At 41.8% G+C, this 25,268-nt stretch overlaps 1 protein-coding gene across 5 annotated transcripts in view; it reads left to right on the plus strand.

Annotated features, from left to right (window-relative positions):
- Positions 1 to 25,268, plus strand: part of Ptpn12 (protein tyrosine phosphatase, non-receptor type 12) — a 72,014-nt gene that overhangs the window by 44,956 nt on the left and 1,790 nt on the right. For 4 of the 5 annotated variants that reach the window (XM_063285423.1, XM_006235870.3, NM_057115.2 and 1 more), the window contains 10 exons: positions 1,451 to 1,593; positions 5,676 to 5,742; positions 8,268 to 8,345; positions 8,446 to 8,541; positions 9,106 to 9,191; positions 11,986 to 12,941; positions 16,660 to 16,728; positions 17,292 to 17,359; positions 18,447 to 18,477; positions 20,721 to 20,813. In XM_063285423.1, coding sequence (XP_063141493.1) covers positions 1,451 to 1,593; positions 5,676 to 5,742; positions 8,268 to 8,345; positions 8,446 to 8,541; positions 9,106 to 9,191; positions 11,986 to 12,941; positions 16,660 to 16,728; positions 17,292 to 17,359; positions 18,447 to 18,477; positions 20,721 to 20,813 — 1,687 coding nt within the window. The remainder of the gene's footprint in view (positions 1 to 1,450; positions 1,594 to 5,675; positions 5,743 to 8,267; positions 8,346 to 8,445; positions 8,542 to 9,105; positions 9,192 to 11,985; positions 12,942 to 16,659; positions 16,729 to 17,291; positions 17,360 to 18,446; positions 18,478 to 20,720; positions 20,814 to 25,268) is intronic. The other variant, XM_006235868.5, reaches the window with a different exon arrangement.

A 25,268-nucleotide genomic window follows, 5' to 3' on the forward strand; every position in this document is an offset into this window, starting at 1 on the left:
GCAAGACAGCCTGAGTTTTATTTAGAACAATGGAATTTTCTCTGTGTGGCGTTATTGTGCTTTCTCTGTTGTGTAGTTTTCTTCTGGTAACAATTGGCAGGTTATATAACACTACTTATTACTCACTTGTATTCAAAATTTTTTAAAGACAAAACTAAATTTTCCTTTAGAAGCTGAGATACAGCTCAATAGTGGGGGCCTTTGTCTAGCAGGTACAAGGGTTCAATACCCAGCACTGTAAGAAATTAAAAAGTAAATATTAATTTAGATTTAAACTAAGGTTACTTCAGGCTGTTGACTTAGATATTTCAGAGCCAAATACAATGATAATTCTTCAGGGAAGAAACCAAAGACACTGGGAGCATGCTTGTCCGCTTTCTTCTCTTCTCTGGTTATCAGTCCGTCTTGGGATGTCTGTTGCTCCGACTGAACACCATGACCAAAAAGCAGCTTGGGGAGGAAAGGCTTTGTTCACCCTGTAGTTCCTCGTTGTTCTTCAGTACTGAAGGAAGTCAGGACAGGAACTCCCAACTGGGCAGGAGGCTGCAGGCAGGAGCTGCTGCGCACACAGACCATGGAGTACCGCTTACTGCCTTATTCCCATGACTTGCTGTCGCTTTCCTGTGAAACTAGGACCACCAGCCCACAGACGGTGCCACCCACCATGAGCTGGGCTTTTGCCATTTATCAGTAACTGACAAAAGGCCTGGGGGCATTTTCTCAACTGAGGCTCCTTTTCTCTCTGATGATGCTAGCTTGTGTCAAGTTGACACACACAATCCTCCAGTACAGTCATGGTACACCATTCTTCCTAACTTGTTTGTAAGCTGCAGTCTTTCTTCTCATCGACTGCACTAATCCTACTCCTGTAGTGGAGTCATCTCTTGTACTCAGGCTGCACATTCTATCTGTAGTAAGTGCCTTCACTTTCACAAGTGCATTAGATAAAGTATGTAGTGCACATAGACATAGGAAAAGGGATTTGGAAAGTTAAATAGCCTATTTAACACAGAAGATACAGAACTGGAATATTGGAACTGAAACCCAAGCTCTGTTCTTTCTACTGACATCTAGAGTAATCAATCTTAGAAGTTATTGAGGGGACTGAGGAGACTGCTCAGAGGTTAAGTGCCCTCGTAGAGTACCCAAGTTAGTTTCTAGCCCTGTGCTGATGGCTAACCACTCTAATCCACTCAGATCTAAAACCGTCTTCGACCTCTGGGACATGAGGCACACACAGTGTACGTGTGTCTGTGGGTTGGTACTCATAGATGAAGACAAAATAGTGTTTGGAGTTCCTGAGGCTTCTTTGGGTCTCTGATGTATGTGGGCTGTCACTCTCAGTGTTCGCTATAAGGTTAAAGTCGGGAAGCCTTTAAGACATGGGATGCATGGCTTACAAGTTTGTACATACATCCTTCTACTTACTGAATGTCTGTTTTTCATGAAGGAATCCCGTCGACTCTATCAGTTTCATTACGTGAACTGGCCAGACCATGATGTCCCTTCGTCATTCGATTCTATCCTGGACATGATAAGTCTAATGAGGAAGTACCAAGAGCACGAAGATGTGCCTATTTGTATCCATTGCAGGTACAGGAACATATTCTCAGTCGAGAGAAGTATGCTTAAGTTCTGTGAAATAAAGTTTTATTTCTACATCAGTATGATGCTTTATTATATCTTGAACTTTCCTAGCCCTGTTACAGTATGTTTGAGAGTGAGACCCTGTGAATTGTTAGAATCTAATCCAGTTAGTAGATTGTCCAAATGTTACAGTGAAACATCACCCTATTCCCTGATGTGATCAATCAGGCAAATTTTCATGAATGATAGAGTCTCAGACTTTAAAAGATGTATTTAGACCTGAACGGTCTCACTGATCTGAGATACTGTTGGTCTCCAGAGAGGTGCTGTGTGTAGGGAACATGCTTATAATCCCAGAACCAAGGCGGCTAATACAAAATTTGGTCAGTGATGCTGTCAGTCAGCCGAAAGGAAGGAAGGAAAGGGGACGCATCATGACCTTACATGCTGAACGTGAGAGTTTGAAAGGAGAATTCCTTGCCAGTTACACAGCATAGATGTCATTTGTAAGATGGACCTGAATTTCAGAGCTCTTACAATATAGGTTATAAGGTGTTTTCTAAGTGACAAACATTCTGTGCTGGTTTTGTTCCTGAGAAACAAGCTGCTATGTCTAGTCTACCACTGCTGTCATACCCCAAAACTATAGTTTAAAACTGCTGAAATATTAGGCAAACATGAAACTAGCATTCTTTTTTTTTTTTTAACTTTTAAAGAATTATGGTGGGTGACATTTATTTATTGTTAAATATTTGAATCCCCCAATTTTTTTTGAGAACTGAAGGATTATAACTGTGTCTTATGTAGGCCAGGCTGGCCTCAGACTCGTTAAATAGCCACGGCTATCTTCCCTGCCTCCACTGGCCTGCTTGGTTATAGATGTGTGCCACGATACCTGGCCTAGCATTTTTGTCATAAGTTACACATTGAACTGTTGGTGTATGCTTACTGGACATCTTTATTAAACTGTGCTCGGCAGAATTGCCTAGAATAACGACTTGCTCCCTTAGCAGGCTTGGGTTAGCCCTAGCTATGCTGGACTGCTCTGCAGAAATGTCTTCATTCTCTGTAGGTAATGTTCAAATTCCAGTTAGGCTTTGCAAAAATTAGCCATTTTGACAGGTAAGAAGCCACGTAAACCCAGCCTTCAACTTCTAGGACAGTGAGTTTGACATTTGTTCATTCTCGGAGGGGTAGCTAAGTGGGTTAGAGGTTAATTGTGCTATATAAGATCAGCTGTTTTTAACTGAACACAATGACCTGTTTTTATTGTCTTTGTCTTTCCTACTTACAAGTCATGAAATAGTTTAAATGAACAGCAAAGAAATATCCCAGTTGGAAGGAAGATAGCCTTAATTTTTTCCATGTCTGAGAAATTGAGAATGGGCCTTTATAGGATTTTATGGCCTTAAATACTGTGATCCTTTGTTCCCGTCTCAGCTGACAATCTTCCTGCTCCATATTGTTTATGATGGAGCTGAGAGCTCTGAACCCCTTTTCAGGAAGGGCTGTTAGTGCCTTGAGGCTTTTTTGGATGACCACTAAGTTTTTATTTTTCAAAGGCAGAGTAGAGTCTTAATAGCCAAGGTGAGACTTGAACTTTTACCTCCCCATTGCTACGATGGCAAACAAGGAAGTTTTAACTACTTGAAAGTGTTCAAAGACTCAATAAAGTGCCTATAACCTCACTACATAGAGACTCTCGGAGACCAGTGTGACATAAGACCAGCCTGGACTCAGCACAGGGAGACTATGTCTCACAGAGGAGGGGCAGGGGAGAGAATCAGCAACAATAAAACCCTAAAGGAACAAACCAGCAAAAACCAACATAGGAAACAGCTAAGCAGTGTATTAAACACAGGAAAAATAGTTGCCCCTTGCATTGTTACATGTTTTTCTATTGCTGTCATAAAATACCATGACCCAAAACAATTTAAAGAAGAAGGGGTTTATTTAGCTCACAGTTTCAGGGGGTTAGTGTGCATAATGTTGGGGAAGGGATAGCATCAGTATCAGAAAGTAAGGCAAGACTATAACCCTGCAAGCCCACCTCTAACAATATACTTCCTCCAACAAGGCTCCATTTCCTAAAGGTCTCATACTACACCAACCTCCAAAGTGCCACCAACTGGGGGCCAAGTGTTCAGATGTGTGAGTCTGTGGAAGATATTACTCATTCAAACCACCATACCCTAGCATCATTTTTAAGGTCTGTGTATATAGTGTCTATAAAAATGTTAGGGAGAATGCAACTTTTAAAAGAATAAATAATAAATCAATCACTAAAAATAAAAGGCTCACAGTAGCTTTACAGTGTAGTCATAATTATATTGTTCAGTAATATATAGGATATTTCAAAACCTAATTTTAGAATTTCATTAGATAAATCTGTATGTTTGCAAATAGTATAAAATGTGCTTGATTCCTGAGGCATTTTTTCTACTTTCTATCTTTATATTTCAAATGTCTTAGAATCAGTGTTTCTTAAAATCACACTGAATGTGTCCTACTAAGTTACTTGTACCTGTAATTGAATTTATTATGAGAAGTCAATAAGGAGCACAGCATGACAGCATTCTGGGAACTGGTGCAAGAAAGTTATGAGTAGGACACCAACCTGGGCTACATAGGCCCTGTCTCAAAAAGACGCAGGTCTGCTTTTCCGGAGGACCCAGGGACTGAGTCCCAGGTTCCGAGCACCCACTTGGCAGCCTAGACTCCAGCCCCAGGGGATTAAGACACCCTCTCCTGTGCATGCACGTGCTGTGCAGACATACATACATAGAGACAGAACCCTCCTGCACATGACATAGTTCTTTTTTAAGTAAACGAAAAATTTCAGACATAAGAGATTATTGGTTAATTATTTTTTAAAGGTTGGTTTATTTCAATTTTGAACTTTTCTTACCCAGCTGGAGTCTTTTGATTAGTAAAGAGGGCTGCCTCCAGGAGAATCAGTTTGCTGGTAGAAATACAGAAACCATCTAACAAATAACTGGATTAAAGCAGTCTTTTCGCAGTTAATTCAGTGGTAGTCAGAAAAGAAAATTTTTATTCTGGAATTGAAAGATAAATGGTTTTACCTTGATTTTTTTTTTTAAACAACTTGTTTGAAATTATTTCCTGTTGCATCCTGTTACTCAGTCAGTAACTATAATTCATAAATCTATTTCAGTAGGGTTTTTCTACTTCTAAAAATTATTTACGGGGGAGGGGGGTAGTGGTGCACACCTTTAATCCCAACACTTGGGAGGCAGAGGCAGGTGGATGTCTGAATTTGAGGCTAGCCTGGTCTACAGAGAGAGTTCCAGGACAGCCAGGGCTACACAGAGAAACCATGTACGAAAAAAAGTTGGTTATTTAATGCTGTTAGAAATGCGTTAACTGAAGTAACTTTAAAAGCACATCTACAAAAGGAAAGAAAATGTGTCCATTGGATATAAAGTGTTTCTTTATAGATGGGGATCTTAATACCTCCCCACGCTGGCTGGGAACCCACAGCCAGCCTCCGCCTCAGCCTCCGAGGTGCTCCATGACCACAGCAGGCCTCCCACACCCACACCCAGCTCTAGAGCATACTTCACAAGAGTGCTTCCATGTATTTAATAGCACTGTAAAAAGTATAACTCCTGCTTGTCCTCAAGAGACCGTGTGTCGTCAGCTGCCTTTGTTTACGGGACTGGTCACAGCTAAGGTCACTGCTGCTTCTCTGAACTGATCCCTACACTTGAGGCTTTCTCGGTCCCATACCTGCTACAATTTACTGGGGCTCATTGGCCAAAACCATAAAGCCATCTTGAGCATTATTTTTATTCTGCTTATAACTGTTGAGAATATTTTTATCTCTACAGGGGGTTATAGGCTGGAATTAGACGTATGGAGTTAAAGGTTCACAGGTTTTCTTTTTCTTGAATTACATTTTTAAATACTCAAATATTAATGTTAACGATGGTACTGTACTCTAATGTGTACTTGATTTACTACGTAGAATTGCATCAAATTTCTTAATGAGGTAAGCTTCTGAATGTTTAGCATGCCTTTTATTTTAACGAGAAATCAAATCGTTTTCTCTGACTCTGTGCCCTTAGTGCAGGCTGTGGACGGACAGGTGCTATTTGTGCCATCGACTACACGTGGAACTTACTGAAAGCAGGGGTAAGAGTGGCTTTTATAAAGCATCATATTTGGGTTTGTTCTGTTCGAATTAGAGCTTTTCTAGATATGTTTCCAGAATTAGTTTTACCACGTAAAGAGAAATGTGAGTAAGTGTAACTGTTACAGCTGCTTTGAGTCGCAGGGTGGGGTTTGTTTCCCACCGAGTGGACTCTTTCACACACGGTGTTTTAAGAGTGCTGACTACGGGGACAAAGCGCCTGGAATAAGTTCTGGGCTTGAAATTCCCTGCCTGTGGCATTTTAGTTCTGACGGTTGCTGTTAGCACTGTAATATCTACCTGCTATTTCCATGAATTGTGTTTGAGGCTGTGGAAGACAAGAGGATCAGTAAGAGTTCCTTCTCTGGGTTATAGGCAAACCATCTATCATAGCTTGAAATTTGCTATGTCAGTCAACATTTTGTTAATTAAGAAAACAAAAAACAAACAAACAAACAACCTAGATTCAATGCTTAGTTTTTCTTTCTACGTCATCTCTTTTTCCCTACCATTGCTGTCCATCCGTCTGTCTACTCATGTCTCCCTGCCCCCACCTCCCACTCTAGGGAATGAGCAAGTTTTAAATAATTCTTTAATAATCTCTCTGGGATAAAATTTCATTTTTATATTCCTTAAAAACTAGTCTTTTCCTAATAAGAAATGTCTTTTAATGGAAAACATTAAATGGAAAAATTTTACTAGGATCTTCCCACTTGTTTATTTTTGTTTGTTTGTTGGGGATTTTTGGGGGGGAGGTGTGAAACATAGGGTCTTGCTATGTGGTTCTGGCTTTTCTGGAACTATATATATAAAGAGAGATCCTCCTGCTTCTACCTCCCAAGTTCTTGGATTAAAGGAAAGTGCCACTGTGCCTAGATCTCATTTTTAACAAAAAAGTAAAAAATTACAGTAGTAGATTGATAGCCTAGCAGTAAAGAGCACTTCCTGCTCTTGCCTGAGACCAGAGTTCAAGTCCATCACCCACCTGGTGGCACATAACTTCAGTTTCAGGATAGGCAAGTCCATCTGACCTCTGCAGGCATTAGGCAAGCATCTGGGGTGTGTGCGTGTGCGCACACGCACGTGCGTGCGTGTATTTGGGAGGGGTAGTGTTTAGACAGGTTTTTACTATGTAGCTTTGACTGTTGTGAACTTCACTCTGTAGACCAGGCTGGCCTCAAACGCACAGAGACCCACCTACCTCCGCCTCCTATGTGCTAGGATTAAAGGCCTGTGCCACCACCTCACAGCATTAATGAATATTTTTATACTCAAAAATTAAAACTGGGAAAGGAAGAGATATTTAAATACCAGCAAACAAAAGAAATTCAGAATATTTAAGTATTTGTTTGAAACATCACTAAAGTTATATATTTCAATTGTAGTTCCTACTTGATTGAATTTGTCTTAACATAAACATAACCTAGGCCTTAGCTGGAACTAGGTGTAAAAATGCTTTAATGTCTCTAGAGACTACAGCTGTGAAACTTAAAATCATTCTTTGTTCATCAATCTTCCTCATCACTCCAGAATGTGAAGTCCTGCTGACCTCTTCCCGGTTCAGACTGCCCTCTTTCCTGGACTAGAAGTTGGGAGGGTACAAATGTACCTCAAGAGTGTAGTCTCAGAGTGGAGTGTACAGTCGTCCTGGTGGCTTTATGGTCATCACCTGGAGAGGAAGCCTGTGCATCTTAGTTCTCAGTTGTGTCTTACATGGCCATGGGCAAGGACACAGTAGCCTAGAGAGTCCAGTCTTTATTATATCTATAGTCTTAATTTCAAGTAACCTTATCTTACATTTTATCCATATTTAACTTCCTAGTTTTCCAAATAATCATTTTCCTGTGATTGCATATATTCCCTTTATTTTGACAGTATAAAACTGTGTGTTCCCACGCATGTTTGTATGTATGGTGTGTGTGTGCGTGTGCCTGTGCGTGTGTGTGTGTGTGTGTGTGTGTGTGTGTGTGCGTGTGTGTGCGTGTGTGCGCGTGTGTGTGCGTGTGTGTGCGCGCGCGCGCATGGGTATACGCACCAGCAAGTGGCAGTCAGAGATAGATTTCAGTTGTCTTCCTGACTCATGGGACACCATATCTTTTGAGTTAACAAGTCTTGGTAAACTAGAATGAGCTAGGATGGCTGCTCCCCCAGCACTGGGGTTTCAGCCCCACACCACTCGGGCATTGATGTCAGTTCTGAGGAGCTGCAGCCAGGTCCTCAGACTTTGTTACATGAGCACTTTCCTGACTTGAGCTGTCTTCCCCAGCCCTTCATAACTGTAAGTTTTCCTCCATCCGTCAGTTTGCCGTGGCCTCTTGTTTCCTGTATGCTGTGGTCACGCTCTGTGGCGTGACAGCTGACGATGGAAAAGCTCTGTGCGCAGTGTGTGTGCTCCTTGTCTGATAGCTAGAACGCAGTAAATATTTGCAGTAACCCAGCAAGTGTCTAAGGTCTATGAGAACTGGGAGAGTGTTTTACTATTTTCTGACATTGTCTACAGTTACATGCGTCATATTCTTTGTTTTAGAAAATTCCAGAGGAATTTAATGTATTTAATTTAATACAAGAAATGAGAACACAAAGGCACTCTGCAGTACAAACGAAGGTATGGTTGATTTTCCTCTCCTTATAAGTTATATTTTCATACGTGTTTCTCCTCAGATGTTCTTCATTGTCTCCTGTGGTATCATTTCTCTTTTTAATAGGAGCAGTATGAACTCGTCCATAGAGCTATTGCCCAACTGTTTGAAAAACAGCTACAACTGTATGAAATCCACGGAGCCCAGAAAATCACTGATGGTGTAAGTGTCCTAGCTCAGCAGCCTTGGCAGACTTACTTGTGACCTTGTGTCATAGCTGGGTGAGAGCGTCTGCAGCAGGGGGTTCTGTGTTAGGGGTTTTAGGAGGGTGCAGGGCTCAAGACAGGGTTTCTCTGTTTAGCCACGACTATCCTGGGACTCAACTCTGTAGACAAGGCTGGTCTTGAGTTCAGAGATCCCCTGTCTCTGCCTCCCAGGTGCTGGGATTAGAGGCGTTTGCAACCACTGCCAGGCAGATAGGAGTTGACTTTTTTCTGATCTGGGTCCTTCTAACTCACTTAACTTTTATCTGTTATGGTACAGATTTAGGGACTCAAAACAAACTGAATAATCTAAGTAAAATGAGAAGCTCTTACTGGAGCTACAGATTTTTAATTTATTATTAAGGAGTGTATGATTGCATGTGCACATCACAGTGTAGGTAGGGGTAGGGACACATACCATAGTGTGGGGTCTTAAGACAACTCTGTAGGTTTAGCTCTCGTGTATCAACCGAGGAAAATATTTTTCCTGTAATTTTACTGAAACTTTTCTTCCCCTTTGCAGAATGAAATTAGCACTGGAAACATGGTCAGTTCCATTGATAGTGAAAAACAAGATTCTCCTCCTCCAAAGCCACCACGGACTCGAAGGTATTGTGTGCCTTAGGACATGACCAAACTAAAATGACAAGTTCTGATTACTTCTTAGTTTTATAACTGGCTATTTCTTAAGCTGTAGAACGTTTAGCAATTACTTGTTACTGATAAGCTAAAGTTTTTGTTTGATTTTTATATAAAATGTCAGTAGTATACTATACCAAAATGTGTATTTTGGTGTTAGAATAGGGAATATTCTCTTCGCTTCATTTAAAATGGTTTCTCTTAGGATAGAAGAACTCTCTAGACCCAGGAAATCAGAAAACAGTTCATGTTTCAAGAGAAACTGCCCAGATGCTGTCTTGACCAAGGTTATCAAGACTGGTTATCCTGGATAGAGCACAAAAGGCAGAAGCACGGTTGGAAAGCACTGTGGTAGAGGCTCAGAGGAGAGATGACTTTATTGTGTTTGTCTGGAGTTTGGTGATAGGAAAGGAACCCAGGGCTTCCCGTGGCAGACAAGCATCCTCCCACTAGGCCGCAGGCCCCGCCCTGAGGGAGTGCAGGCCTAGCAGGAGTGTGTGCTCCCAACTGTGCTACCCGGAGACTGAGCTGCACATTCAAACCTGTGTGCAGAGCACAGAGCATGGAAGACGTTGAATTGCAGATGGCAGCTAAGAGACTGCAGTAAGGTGCTGTGGTGGGTCCCGTCAGAGCATTAGAGCGTCTGACTAGGGAAGCTCACAAACAGCGTAGGGTTGTGGGGAAATTCACCTAGGAACTTGAAAAAAGGAGCAAGTACAAAATAAGATGGTGCAATGTCAGGTCAGAAGTGAAGAAACTGAGGCAGATTTGGGGATTGCTGCAGACGATAGCCTCGCCTACATGTCAGGTTTTTATTATTTTTTTAGACTTACTCATTGGACTTTATGTGTACTTTATCTGCATCTGTGTACATGTGTGCAGATAAATCTCTATGTGCATGTGTAAGGTGGGTCACATCCCTTACAACTGGATGACAGGCTGTTGTAAGCAGTTGTGGGCGCAGGGAATCAAACCCTGATCCTGGAAAAGCAACGGTATTTTTAAATGCTGAGCCATCTCACCGGCCTCAAGTTTTTATCTTTTTAAAAGACAATTGTAGTAAATTCAAATAAGTTGTATTAAAGAGGTTTATTATAGAGTAGTAGATAGTAGAAAATAGAATTTTAAATAGAGGTTTATTATTTTTGTTAATTTAAAAAAACCAAAATAAATTTTCTTAGTCGGAAAATTATGTATGTAGTTTAGCTTTTAAATAATATTTAAGGTACTTTTTCTTATTTGCCATAGTTTTCAAAATACCAGAATATGTGTTTTTAAAACTGACTATATTAAATTGCATGTGGATTCATTAAAAGCCAAAAATATCAAAGAAAACTGGAGGAAAATGATGAGAGAACCAGCCCATCTAAAAATTACAGCATTTCAGACCAGGCTCTCGGAAGGTAAAGGCAGAAAGATCAGAAGGTCAAGGTCAGGCCTGTCAGATGGTTCGGTGCACAGGTCACTCAGTGTCGAGGGAATCCGATGACCTGAGTTCAGAGCCGGGTGGAAAGTAAGACTCAGCTCGTGAAGTCTGTCTTCTGCCTACCACTGTGGTCCATACATAGCTACACATCATGTCCCGCACACAAATAATGAGTAAAACTTTATTCAACTACAGCCTGGTCTAAATATCTAGAGATATTTAATTAGATAAATATAAGTTTATTTCCATTAGTTAAGAAAACAAATACGGGTCTGGAGATGGCTTAGTGATTAAAGAGCTTGCTGCACAAGTGTGAGGACCTGAGTCCAGATCACCAGCACCTACATCAAAAGCTTGGCATGGTGGCCTGTGCATGAACCCGACCATTAGAAGGAGGGAGAGAGGGAAACTGGCAAATCCTAGGTGCTGTCTCCAGCCAGTCTAGCCCAAATGGCAGCTCTGGTTCAGTGAGAGCCTGTCTCAAGACAAATTAGAGCATGGCAGAAGATCCCAAGTTTGACCTCTGGCCTTCACATGAGCATAAGTAGCTACACACACACACACACACACACACACACACACACACACACACACACACACCCTTAACTCATGGATTAGAATAAGCCCCTGATAATTAGATGCAGTTTAGAATGTGTATTTTTGGCTTTTGGCTTTTTTGTATAATTGGTCTCTACCTTAGGAAGGTAGAGACAGGTAGATCTCTGAATTTGAAGCCAGCCTGGTTTGCAGAGTGAGTTCCAGGACAGCTAGGACTACACAGAAAAACCTTGTAAAACTCAAAGACTAACAGGAAGACAAGACATTATAGAATGAAAAAAGCATGGTGTTGTAAGTGTGTGGTGGTTACAGATTGAGCCAAAAAACAGTTAAGACTGTCAGAAAGGTAACACAGGAGAGAGTTCCAAAGCAGAAAGTATGATGTTTAAAACAAAGAGATCAAGAAATAAATAGCAGTCGTCAATATTTTAAAATATTGGGGTTTATCTTAGAAGTAACTGTAAAGTTTTTTCTTATTTCCAATATGTAGTTCTGGTCCTGTCCCAAAACTTGCTTTGTAGACCATGCTGGCCTCAAACTCACAGAGATTCACCTGCCTCTGCCTTCCAGTGCTGGGATTAAAGGCCTATGCCTTCACACCCAACCCCGTGAGAAAGTTTCAGAGTAGGCACCTCTGGTTAATAGGATAGAAGGTGGGGCTACTGTTTTTCATTAATGTCATAGAGCTTTAAAACAGTACATCTGTGTTACCTTGAAAAATAATCCGTCAACGTACTGTTACGTGTTAACCATTGCTGACGTCCTGTTTGTGAATCGCAGTTGTCTTGTAGAGGGGGATGCCAAGGAAGAAATCCTCCAGCCACCAGAGCCTCACCCGGTGCCGCCCATCCTGACACCGTCGCCTCCTTCAGCATTCCCAACCGTTACCACTGTGTGGCAAGACAGTGACAGGTACCACCCAAAGCCAGTGCTGCACATGGCTTCCCCAGAGCAGCCCCCAACGGACCTCAACAGAAACTATGATAAGTCAGCGGACCTAATGGGGAGAAGCGAATCTGCTGTTGAGCACACAGATAAAAAGTTAGAACAAAATTTAAGTTTTGAGATTAAGAAAGTCCCTCTCCAAGAAGGGCCCAAAAGTTTTGATGGGAACACACTCTTGAATAGGGGACATGCGATTAAAATTAAGTCTGCTTCATCTTCTGTAGTTGACAAAAGCTCTAAGCCACAGGAGTTAAGTTCAGGTGATCTAAAGGTTCACGATGTGTCTCAGAATTCCTGTGCGGACTGCAGTGCCTCACACTTAGACAACGCTCCTGAGTCTTCAGAAGAGTCCCAGAACTCACACACACCTCCACGGCCAGACTGCTTGCCCCTTGATAAGAAAGGACATGTGACATGGTCACTTCATGGACCTGAAAATGCCACACCTGTATCTGACTCACCAGATAATCATTCTCAAACTCTAAAAACTGTGAGTTCCACACCAAACTCGACAGCAGAAGAGGAATCCCACGATCTCACAGAGCACCATAACAGCTCCCCTCTGCCGAGAGCTCCTCTCAGCTTTACCAACCCTCTTCACTCTGACGACTCCGACTCAGACGAAGGGAACTCCGATGGTGCTGTGACCAAGAACAAAACTAGCATTTCAACAGCAAGTGCCACCGTGTCTCCTGCCAGTAGTACCGAGAGTGCTTGCACTAGGAGAGTACTGCCCATGTCCATTGCCAGGCAGGAAATGGCAGGAAGGCGGCATTCAGGTGCTGAGAAAGGTAATTTAGTGTCTGATGTTCAGCTCTTTCTTACCTGCCCATCTCTGCTCTAAGCACTTCAGCTCTGTCAGTTCCTTAGCATTCCACACCATACTCGAACTTGCAACAAAACTGAGTTGTTTTTTAGTTAACTTTTTGTTAATTTGTGGTTTAGTTTTTGGTTTTTTGACACAGGGTCTCTCTGTATCCCTGGCTGTCCTGGAACTCACTCTGTTAGACCAGGCTGGCCTGGAAATCCCAGAGATCCATCCACCTGTCTCTGCCTCCTCAGTGCTGGGATTAAAGACACGCTCCACTTCAACTGGACAGATCGCTTTTTTTTTTTTAAATATTATTTATTTTTATTTACATGAGTACACTGTCGCCGTCTTCAATCACACACCTGAAGAGGGCATCAGATCCCATCGCAGATGGTTGTGAGCCACCATGTGGTTACTGGGAATTGAACTTAGGACCTCTGGACGAGCAGCCAGTGCTCTTAACCGATGGGCCATCTCTCCAGCCCATCTATTCTTTTTTTAAATATTCTAATTTAAAGTCTTTTCTTCTCTCCAACTAGTGTAAATGTTTATAATTAGCAGAATTTTTTTATAGAAATACACAACCTAAAAAAAAAAAAGAAATACACAACCTTATTTAATGTCTCAGCATTTACATTAGTATGCTTCTATTCTACTCTCATATCTCAATCACAGTTTCCCCTCTCTCCCATCTTCCTTCCCCCCTCTCCCCTCTTCCCCAGATCTTTGCCCCACCAAAAGAGCAGGCCTCCCAGAAATATCACCCCACAAGCTTCAGTAAGACCAGGCACATACTGTCACATCAAGGCGGACAAGCCAGCTCTGGAGGAGAAGGGTCTCAAAAACAATCAGGGCCAGCCCCTGCCCTTACATTTTAATTAAAGTTTATATTTATTGTTACAAGAATGTGATCATTATGTTGGTGGAATTGGTGACACACACTGTAGACCCTTGCTTAGCCATTTGATTTCGCCCATGCTTCTTGGGAATACTTAGTAGCTCTGTTTTCCTACCGTTGACTACAAAATAACTTTTAGAGAGCTGTTTTCATAAATGCTTACAAGTAAAGTTTCTCTGAGCTGGCAGCTTCACCCAGACGGTACTGGAGACCACTCTGCTGACCAGAGGCATTGTATTTATTCAAGACTGAGCAGAGTGAGTGTAGACCCTGATACCAGGCCTGCTCCCTTAACACCTCTTCGCTAAGTTTGCTATGTCAGGACACATGTATTCTCCCACTCTGTATGTTTCTTACGTAGTTCAGGCAAACCTGGAACTCGGGATCCTCCTGACTCCTTTGCACTGGGATTCTAGTTTGATTCACCATGCCTGCTGTAGACTGTTGGATCTTGAGATCTTCACACAGTGCTTTCTTGCTTTTGAGACAAGAGCCTGCAACTCCATCTTTCTGGCTCAGTCCTCTGTGCTCTTGAGATACCCGGGAGTGCACTACTGTTGACTGCCACAGTAGACTGACTTGTCAGGGGTACAGTGACGGCTCAGTTATCGACAGCACTGGCTGCTCTTCCAGAAGACCCTGGTTCAGTTCCCAGCAGCCACACAGCAGTTCACATCTGTCTATTTTAACTCCAGTTCCAAGGACTCATCACTCACACACAGATATACATGCAGGCAAAACGCCAATGTGCATAAAATAAAAATAAATGATAAATTAATAAAAGTAGACTTATTTTTAATTGTTCCTAATCACTTACCTTGTAGGTACTGTTTAATAATTGGTTATTACTTAATTTGTTACTTGCTTTGTAAAACAATTGCCTTGAAAATATTAGGAAATTTTGTACTAGAATTTGTTGGTGAGTTAACCCAATAATTTGGTATTGATAGCAGAAATAGTATTTTGTATGTTATTGCCTGACAAGATTTTTCACTATGAATTCTTTCATTAGTTCTCTTTTTCCTTTTTTCTCCCTTTTATTCCCATGTACCCAGGGTTTATACATGCCAAACATGTGCTGTGAACTTTTACTTCATCATTTTCTCAGGCCTGATATGTTATTCAGGTTTGACCTGAGTAGGCCCCACACACTGTGGTGCTCAGAACCTTTGTAATACAAGGCAGTCTCTAGTTGAAGAAGTCTTGGGGGTAGAAGGGCTTCTAGGAATGAAACTTGAGCCTCTTACGTGCTGGGTAAGTGTACCAGCCTGGAGCTCTAACCCCAGTCATTATGTAAACTGTACAGAAAGCTTGAAGTGTGTGAAAGGCCATTTATAGATCCAGGGAGAAGCATGCAGTTGAGAAGCAAGGGCCAGAGTTAAGAAAACAGACTTCTTGACAGTGGTTATCGGGAACCTGACAGATACTTAGCAGGTTCAGAACTCAGTCCCAGTGTCCTGTGTGGCGGTTTGTGCTAAGAGGACAAGGAGGAACCGTGCTTGTTGGCTCACCTGCTCCCTGCCACTCTTGGATGAGGGAAATAGTTCTGCTGCTCTAGGTGCATCTATGGAGTATTGTATTGGAACTCTGGACTGAAGGCTTCACTTTGTGTGATGTCACCAGCTAAATAAACATAAGGGGCATGGGCAGTCGGCCAGCCTCATTGCTTATGAAAATGTACTTGATTTGAGCTTTTCTTGCTATCGAATATGGGAAAGATGCTGTCCTGCCAGACTGCTCGTTTTCAGAGAAAGTAAGGATGAAGCCTGGGCAGAACAATAGTTTCCTCAGCATAGTGTCCCATGTCCACCCTGCCCAGACTGGGCACGCGCATGGCCCTAGGACCTCCTCGGTTGTTTTCGCTTCCTAGAGCAGGGATTCAAAGATCCAGGACACCGGTTTATCCCGAGTCCTAAGGCTACCTATGGGGCTTGCTGCTTTACCTCTTACCCTTTCTATGGGCTAGCTAGGTTTCTACTGCTGAAAAAGCCTTTAAATGACTTTAGCTTATGTCCTTGACACAGAGTCTGACGATCCTTCACTACCTAGTAGTAAATATACGGTTATTAAAATTATATCTAATGGGAAGATAATGTGACTTAAGATGTTACTTTAATTGTTTGAGATTGACTCAAGTACGTAATTTTTCCGTGAGTGAACTAGACAGATGGCTCATTGTGGAGCAGAGATTAAATACCTTCTGCAGGGAGGAATGTCCTGGAAGGGAACCCTATTGCCTGTCTCAGGGCCTCCAGATACCCCATTAGCATGCAGAACTCTGTTCTGATCACGGGTCCTTCCTATGTGGGTAGCGTGGCACGTGTTCCAGGCCAGGAATCTGGTAGGGAGCAGGGAGCCGCCTTCAGTCTCAGGTGGGTTCCTGGGTGCCGGGGACTCTGACCCCGCCTCAGCCTTACCCAGTTTCCTGGCACAGTCCACTGTCCCCCAGCGCATGGTAGCTACAGTTCATCACAGTTAAGCAAGCCAATCATTTGGGAAACACTGGCTTTAACCAGGTGAGCGGCTTTCTGCTCGACACACAAAGCATCACGAGGAAACTCATGGCGTCATAGTGCAGTGAGAGCAATGTCTTCAGCGCCTGCAGGCTTGTGGGAGCTATTGGCTCTGTACACAGTAACGGAGTCTGTGCAGCATGAATAGGGTGGCGACAATGTCTGAAACTAATTTCGTGGTGCTGGACATTTACTCTTTTGAGACAATGAGGAAGTTCTCTGTTTAGATGGTATTTTACTAATGTTTAATTGTCTGAATTAATTAATAAATTGTGTGTTTAATCTAGATGCTGACGTTAGTGAAGAGTCGCCTCCTCCCTTACCTGAAAGAACTCCCGAGTCTTTTGTATTAGCAGGTGAGCGGATGAGTACGTCTTCTTCATTGCTGGGTTTAATCTATCAACTACTATACTGAGTAATCAAAATCGAAGTGTACGTTTTAATTGATGCTGACAGGTTTTTATTACTCACTTGAAAACGCTTTAAGTAAGTATTTTTCCCTTCCTGAAGTTGCTAAGTGACTGCATTTGTAGTAGTCATTGGAAACTACTAGAATTAAGGTAACTGCAGTTTCAAGAGAACTTGGATTTGTTGGTGTCATTTCATTCTTTAATCCATTCAACTTATGTAAGTTAACATTCAACTTGCGTTGTGAATTCACGTGTTTATGAGGATAGTTTCTAAAATTTATAGGATTTTTTTTTTGCATTGACTTTAATAAAAAAAATTCAAGGATTAAAGACAAAAGTTTTTTTAATAACATTATTTATTTTTGATAATTCATACATCCACACCTGGTTTTCCACCACCAACTCCATATATTTCCCATACATAACATGCCTCTTCTGACTTCTCCTCTGCTATTTTTAATGTTAAGACAAAAGTTTTAATATTGTGATTTCTTTTTTTTGTTCCCCAGATATGCCCATAAGATCTGATTGGCATGAACTTCCAAGTCAGGAGTGCTCGGAGCACAGGGAATCTGAAGTGAGTCATTTGGAATCGCTGTGTTAGCTCCATCCGAGAGCTTGTCACCCTCAGTTACGCGCTTCCTCTGTTCCTGGACTTGACTCTTTTTAATTAGTTTTTTTACAGGTGTTACTTTGTTTGATATTTTTTGAGACAGGGTCTCCTATAGTCAGACTGTCCTCAAACTCACCTTGTGTCCAGGGCTGCCCTTGAACTGTTGGCCCTCTTCCTCTTTCTCCTCAGCTCAAGTACTACTTATCATATATATGCACTACCATGATAGGCTGTGGATTAAACGTTGACGTAAAACGTAAGCTGCAGCTTTTTTGTAAGATACAATGTAAGAACTCTGGCTTTCGTGAGGACATCTCTGACTTGGTTACACTGCTACTGAAAAGTTCATAAATTAGACCATGTCTTAAGTCATTTTGGAGATATGAATAGAACTCAGTATTTTGTCCCCCTGTCATATACAACCACCCTAGGTTTATTTTATATTCAAGAAAAACTCTGTAGTGGTAATTTGGACTCGGGGACACCACAGTAGTAGATTACAGTTCTGTGCTCCTCCAGCATTAGCTGGGTGGGGGGTGTTTGTCTTGTTTTAATGCAGAAGTTTCCCTTTACAGTATACATCAAGGTAGTAAGAGCTGTGGAGATGGCTTAGTGTGTAAGAGCAATTGCTACTCAAGCATGAGGACCTAGGTGTGCCCCTGCACCCAGAATCAGTGAGAGACTCTGCCTCAAAGGAATGGGAAATTTTTAAGTAAAGCAAAACAGAATTTCAAGCATAATAATACACCATTGTTTTCTTTTTCTTTGATATTGAAAATCAAGATACAAATCAAGCTTGGTAGTGTGTGCCTATAATGCTAGCACTTAAGGAGGTGAAGGAGGAAAGGTCAGGAATTTGAGCCCACCCTTGACTACATAGTGAGTTTGAAACTAGCCTGGACTAAGTGAGATTCTGTTTCAAAAACAAATAGGTAACAAGGAGGGGGGTTTTTTATATCTCAATTTCTTGGGGTCATTCCTATAGCAGATTGTCTTCTATTTACTGCACATAAGATGAGCTTTCTGTAATAACTGTAAAATGTCCTTGCAGGGCTTGATAACCTCTGGAAATGACAAACACGGTGAGTTATTATTTCTTCCTTTTTACCAGAGGTGTTTCAGGTTAGTTTATCTAAAACAGCACATATCTTGCTTCGTGCTCTTCGGTTATTCCTCTATGTTATGTAAAGATCTCTGCAATAACTGCTTGAGGAAACACAGTTCTGTGGCATAATTCTTCTAAGCTGACCCACCCATAAATACTATTGATCTGAATCGGAAAGTCACGGGAACATTTATTATCAGAAGTTATGGGTTTATGTGTTGCTTTTTGGATATTTGTTGTGTTTTTATTGTTTATTAAAATATCTAGAAGCTATGGTATAGCTCTAATTGAGCACATAGTTAACAGGTCTAAAGTCTAGGTTTACTTTTTAGCACCAAAGTTAACAACAGGTACTTAGAAGTTCATTCCCGTTTGAGTATATGCTCCATATTGACCAACAAATGGAAATGTCTCCATAACTGCTGGGGGTGCTCATGTTTATTGGAAAATAAGTCAATAGTTAATACTACGAGTTAGAAGTTTTATATTTGACTTAGGATAGCTCAGTGAGGGCCTAGCGTGCATAAAGTCCTAATTTCCCAGCCCTTCAGAAACCAGGCATGATGGTGCACACTTGCAGTCCCAGAATTTGGAAGGGGCAGCAGGAGGGGAGGAGTGACTGAAGGATCTCACCATCATGAGTAAAGTAGATGAAGTTATCATCGGCACTGCTGCCACTGTGACACTGCTAGTCCCCAGGACTTTGCCTCCTTGGCAATGTCTACAGTTGGGCTCTTGGTGCTCCCTGCTCTTCCTGTGTTCCATTTGGCACCGTCTCCTGTGCCCTCTGCCTTACTAAACCTTGACCTCTAAGGCTGAGTCTTATTCCTGGATGACCTTCACCTAAGCTTGAGACTTTAAATCTGCCCCGTCTTCCTCCTTAGAAGGTGGCCCTGAGGAACTCCTCACCACCACTAAGATGATTTATGCATGTCTCTTACTAGGCCAGCAGCTAGAAAACTCTGTCCCCAGGGCCTGCCCTGGTCTTGGCAGGACTTTGTGTACCTTTGAGCTGAACCTGTTTGTTTGTTTTAGGAAATTGTTTTAGGTCAATGAGATGGCTCCCAGGGTGAGGGTGCTAGCTGCCAAGCCTGGCAGCCTGCGTTGAACTGCTAGGATCCACATGGTGGCCTCCACACATGCTGTGGCACCTGCATTCCCATAAGAAATAAATGTACATGGTTTCAAAGGAAACCAAGTAGGGCCTGATGCTGATGCTTGAAATTCTAGCACTTAGAAGCAGGCAGGGGGTTGGGCGTTAGAAGCCAGCCTGGGCTACATAGCAAGACTCTGGATTAGCAGAGTGGAAAGAGAACAAGAGTGGGTCGGGGGTGGGGTGGGCAAAGAATAACAAGGCAGAATCATGAGCACAGGGAACACCTGTAGACTTATCCTGGGTTTCCAGAAAGGTTTCTCAACAGAAACAACGAAGGAGGCTGGGTGTGGGTGTGCTGCTTGTCTGCAACCTGAAACCCCTGGAGGCACAAGGCACACGGATCTCTGAGTCTGAGGCCGCCAGCCTGGTTTACTTACCAAGTTCCCTCTTGAAGGAAGGAAGGAGGGAGAAAAGAGGGAAGGAAGAAATTGTATAAGAATTAATCTTAATTTTTTTTAAAGTAATCTTTTCATTGATCTTTAAATTAGTAAATTAACTACAATTTAAACAAGAAGACTTAAAAAGAATTCATATTGGCATGGGGAGTAGTAAATTGTCCAGTAATTAGAAACCTGTTTGACTATAACTACTTTAGAAAATACAGCATGCCATGTTCGGGATTGATGAAATGAGGTAAGTACACAGAACCTCCCCAACACACATGTGTAGACTGCCTGATTGGAGCTCGGCTGTGGTTCATGCTTCTGACTTCAACACAGGAGAGCTGAAGATATGTAACAAGACTGTCTCAAAACACCACCACCAGAACACACACACACACACACACACACACACACACACACACACACACACACACACACACACAGTTGCTATGGAGTCTTAGAAACACCACCACCAGAACACACACACACACACACACACACACACACACACACACACACACACACAGACCAGTTGCTCATTACCCCTCTCCTTGTATGGAGTCTTAGAAATGGCAACCATAAGGTGAAACTTGCTCTTTTATTCTGTGCCCTTCCTGCTGCAAATTACTGTGAATGAGGTGCTGCCCTAAGCCGGTGATTAATAAGAACGTTTCCTTTTAGATGCAGGGGTTTCCCACACAGCGGCTTGTTCACCCACTTTCAGTGACAAGAAAGAGGAAATAACAGAAAGTCTAACAGAAGTCACAGACATTGGTAATTCATGATTCTAAAAGCCAGGCACAGTGACTCTCTTAGTGCTTGTGTCTGTCCTTTCCAATCTCTCCAGATTAATTTTGGTTGAAAACACGTTTTGTTAGATATTAGAATGGCTATACAAGCTTGCTTCTTAGGTCCATTTGTTTGGAAATTCTTTTTCCAACTCTTACTCTGAGGTAATGTCTGTACTTGATATTAGGGTGTGTTTCTTTTTTTTTTTTTTTTTTATTAACTTGAGTATTTCTTATATACATTTCGAGTGTTATTCCCTTTCCCAGTTTCCGGATAGTCATCCCCCTCCCCCCTCCCCTTTCTTATCGGTGTTCCCCTCCCCATCCTCCCCCATTGCCGCCCTCCCCCCAACAATCTAGTTCACTGGGGGTTCAGTCTTAGCAGGACCCAGGGCTTCCCCTTCCACTGGTGCTCTTACTAGGATATTCATTGCTACCTATGAGGTCAGAGTCCAGGGTCAGTCCATGTATAGTCTTTAGGTAGTGGCTTAGTCCCTGGAAGCTCTGGTTGCTTGGCATTGTTGTTCATAAAGGGTCTCGAGCTCCTCCAAGCTCTTCCAGTTCTTTCTCTGATTCCTTCATCGGGGGTCCTAGTTCAGTGGTTTGCTGCTGGCATTTGCCTCTGTGTTTGCTGTATTCTGGCTGTGTCTCTCAGGAGCGATCTACATCCGGCTCCTGTCGGCCTGCACTTCTTTGCTTCATCCATCTTGTCTAATTGGATGGCTGTATATGTATGGGCCACATGTGGGGCAGGCTCTGAATGGGTGTTCCTTCTGTGTCTGTTTTAATCTTTGCCTCTCTATTCCCTGCCAAGGGTATTCTTGTTCCCCTTTTAAAGAAGGAGTGAAGCATTCACATTTTGATCATCCGTCTTGAGTTTCATTTGTTCTAGGCATCTAGGGTAATTCAAGCATTTGGGCTAATAGCCACTTATCAATGAGTGCATACCATGTGTGTTTTTTCTGTGATTGGGTTACCTCACTCAGGATGATATTTTCCAGTTCCAACCATTTGCCTATGAATTTCATAAAGTCATTGTTTTTGATAGCTGAGTAATATTCCATTGTGTAGATGTACCACATTTTTTGAATCCATTCCTCTGTTGAAGGGCATCTGGGTTCTTTCCAGCTTCTGGCTATTATAAATAAGGCTGCAATGAACATAGTGGAGCACGTGTCTTTTTTTATATGTTGGGGCATCTTTTGGGTATATACCCAAGAGAGGTATAGCTGGATCCTCAGGCAGTTTAATGTCCAATTTTCTGACGAACCTCCAGACTGATTTCCAGAATGGTTGTACCAGTCTGTAATCCCACCAACAATGGAGAAGTGTTCCTCTTTCTCCACATCCTCGCCAGCATCTGCTGTCCCCCTGAGTTTTTGATCTTAGCCATTCTCACTGGTGTGAGGTGAAATCTCAGGGTTGTTTTGATTTGCATTTCCCTTATGACTAAAGATGTTGAACATTTCTTTAGGTGTTTCTCAGCCATTCGGCATTCCTCAGCTGTGAATTCTTTGTTTAGCTCTGAACCCCATTTTTTAATAGGGTTATTTGTCTCCCTGCGGTCTAACTTCTTGAGTTCTTTGTATATTTTGGATATAAGGCCTCTATCTGTTGTAGGATTGGTAAAGATCTTTTCCCAATCTGTTGGGTGCCGTTTTGTCCTAACCACAGTGTCCTTTGCCTTACAGAAGCTTTGCAGTTTTATGAGATCCCATTTGTCGATTCTTGATCTTAGAGCATAAGCCATTGGTGTTTTGTTCAGGAAATTTTTTTCCAGTGCCCATGTGTTCGAGATGCTGCTCTAGTTTTTCTTCTATTAGTTTGAGTGTATCTGGTTTGATGTGGAGGTCCTTGATCCACTTGGACTTAAGCTTTGTACAGGGTGATAAGCATGGATCGATCTGCATTCTTCTACATGTTAACCTCCAGTTGAACCAGCACCATTTGCTGAAAATGCTATCTTTTTTCCATTTGATGGTTTGGCTCCTTTGTCAAAAATCAAGTGCCCATAGGTGTGTGGGTTCATTTCTGGGTCTTCAATTCTGTTCCATTGGTCTATCTGTCTGTCTCTGTACCAATACCATGCAGTTTTTATCACTATTGCTCTGTAAGACTGCTTGAGTTCAGGGATAGTGATTCCCCCTGAAGTCCTTTTATTGTTGAGGATAGTTTTAGCTATCCTGGGTTTTTTGTTATTCCAGATGAATTTGCAAATTGTTCTGTCTAACTCTTTGAAGAATTGGATTGGTATTTTGATGGGGATTGCATTGAATCTGTAGATCGCTTTGGTAAAATGGCCATTTTTACTATATTAATCCTGCCAATCCATGAGCATGGGAGATCTTTCCATCTTCTGAGGTCTTCTTCAATTTCTTTCTTCAGTGTCTTGAAGTTCTTATTGTACAAATCTTATACTTGCTTGGTTAAAGTCACACCGAGGTACTTTATATTATTTGGGTCTGTTATGAAGGGTGTCGTTTCCCTAATTTCTTTCTCGGCTTGTTTCTCTTTTGTGTAGAGGAAGGCTACTGATTTATTTGAGTTAATTTTATACCCAGCCACTTTGCTGAAGTTGTTTATCAGCTTTAGTAGTTCTCTGGTGGAACTTTTGGGATCACTTAAATATACTATCATATCATCTGCAAATAGTGATATTTCGACTTCTTCTTTTCCGATCTGTATCCCCTTGACCTCCTTTTGTTGTCTGATTGCTCTGGCTAGAACTTCAAGAGCTATATTGAATAAGTAGGGAGAGAGTGGGCAGCCTTGTCTAGTCCCTGATTTTACTGGGATTGCTTCAAGTTTCTCTCCATTTAGTTTAATGTTAGCAACTGGTTTGCTGTATATGGCTTTTACTATGTTCAGGTATGGGCCTTGAATTCCTATTCTTTCCAGGACTTTTATCATGAAGGGGTGTTGAATTTTGTCCAATGCTTTCTCAGCATCTAATGAAATGATCATGTGGTTTTGTTCTTTCAGTTTGTTTATATAATGGATCACGTTGATGGTTTTCCGTATGTTAAACCATCCCTGCATGCCTGGGATGAAGCCTACTTGATCATGATGGATGATTGTTTTGATGTGCTCTTGGATTCGGTTTGCCAGAATTTTATTGAGTATTTTTGCGTCGATATTCATAAGGGCAATTGGTCTGAAGTTCTCTTTCTTTGTTGTGTCTTTGTGTGGTTTAGGTATAAGAGTAATTGTGGCTTCATAGAAGGAATTCGGTAGTGATCCATCTGTTTCAATTTTGTGGAATAGTTTGGATAATATTGGTATGAGGTCTTCTATGAAGGTCTGATAGAATTCTGCACTAAACCTGTCTGGACCTGGGCTCTTTTTGGTTGGGAGACCTTTAATGACTGCTTCTATTTCCTTAGGAGTTATGGGGTTGTTTAACTGGTTTATCTGTTCCTGATTTAACTTCGGTACCTGGTATCTGTCTAGGAAATTGTCCATTTCCTGCAGATTTTCAAGTTTTGTTGAATATAGGTGTGTTTCTTGTATGCAACAGAAGGATGGATCCTGTTTTCACATCCATTCTGTTAGTCTGTGTCTTTTTATCGAGGAGTTTAAGATGGTTGATATTGAGAGATCAATCTCATGACCAATGATTGTGAATTCCTATTATTTTGGTGGTGCTGGTGCTGGTAGTGTGTGTGCCCCTTTTGGGTTTGCTGGTCTGCAGTTATTTATTTCTTGTGTTTTCATGGATGTAGTTATGTTCCTTGGGTTCAGTTTTCCTTCTAACACCTCTGTAGGGCTAGATTTGTAGATAGATATTGCTTAAAATTGATCATGAGATGACTCATTTTTTCCTATGGTGATTAAAAGTTTTGCTGAACTGGCATCTCTAGTCTCTTAGAGCATGTAAGACATCTATCTGTTTGGGCCCTTCTGACTTTTAGAGTCTCCGCTGAGAAGTCAGGTGCAATTCTGCCTTTATATGTTATGTGGTCTTTTTCCCTTGCAGCATTTTCCCCCTAAAACAGGGTTTCTCTGTGTAGCTCTGGTGGTCCTGGAACTCACTCTGTAGACCAGGCTGGCTTGGAAGTCAAGAGATCTGTCTGCCTCTGCCTCCCGGTGTTGGGGATTAAAGGTGTGGCTGGGATCAACTACCTGGCTTCCCTTGCAGCTTCTAATAACCTTTCTTCTGTATGGTTAGTATTTTATCTCTTCCGGTCCAATCTATTTGGTGTTCTATATGCTTATAGAATTATCAGCATATTATTTTTTAGTTTGGAAAACTTTATTCCATGATTTTGTTGAATTTTTTTTTTCTAGGTCTTTGATCTTAGGATCTTCTCTTTCCTCTACTCCTAATATTCTTGGTTTGGTCTCTTCAAGGTGTCCAATATTTCATGGATGTTTTGTGTTGGGGATTTTTTAGATAAGAGGTTTTCTTTGACTGGGGTATCTAGGTCTTCTGTTACCTTCA

Source organism: Rattus norvegicus, chromosome 4, assembly GCF_036323735.1.
Source record: "Rattus norvegicus strain BN/NHsdMcwi chromosome 4, GRCr8, whole genome shotgun sequence".
Taxonomy (NCBI): Eukaryota; Metazoa; Chordata; class Mammalia; order Rodentia; family Muridae; genus Rattus; species Rattus norvegicus.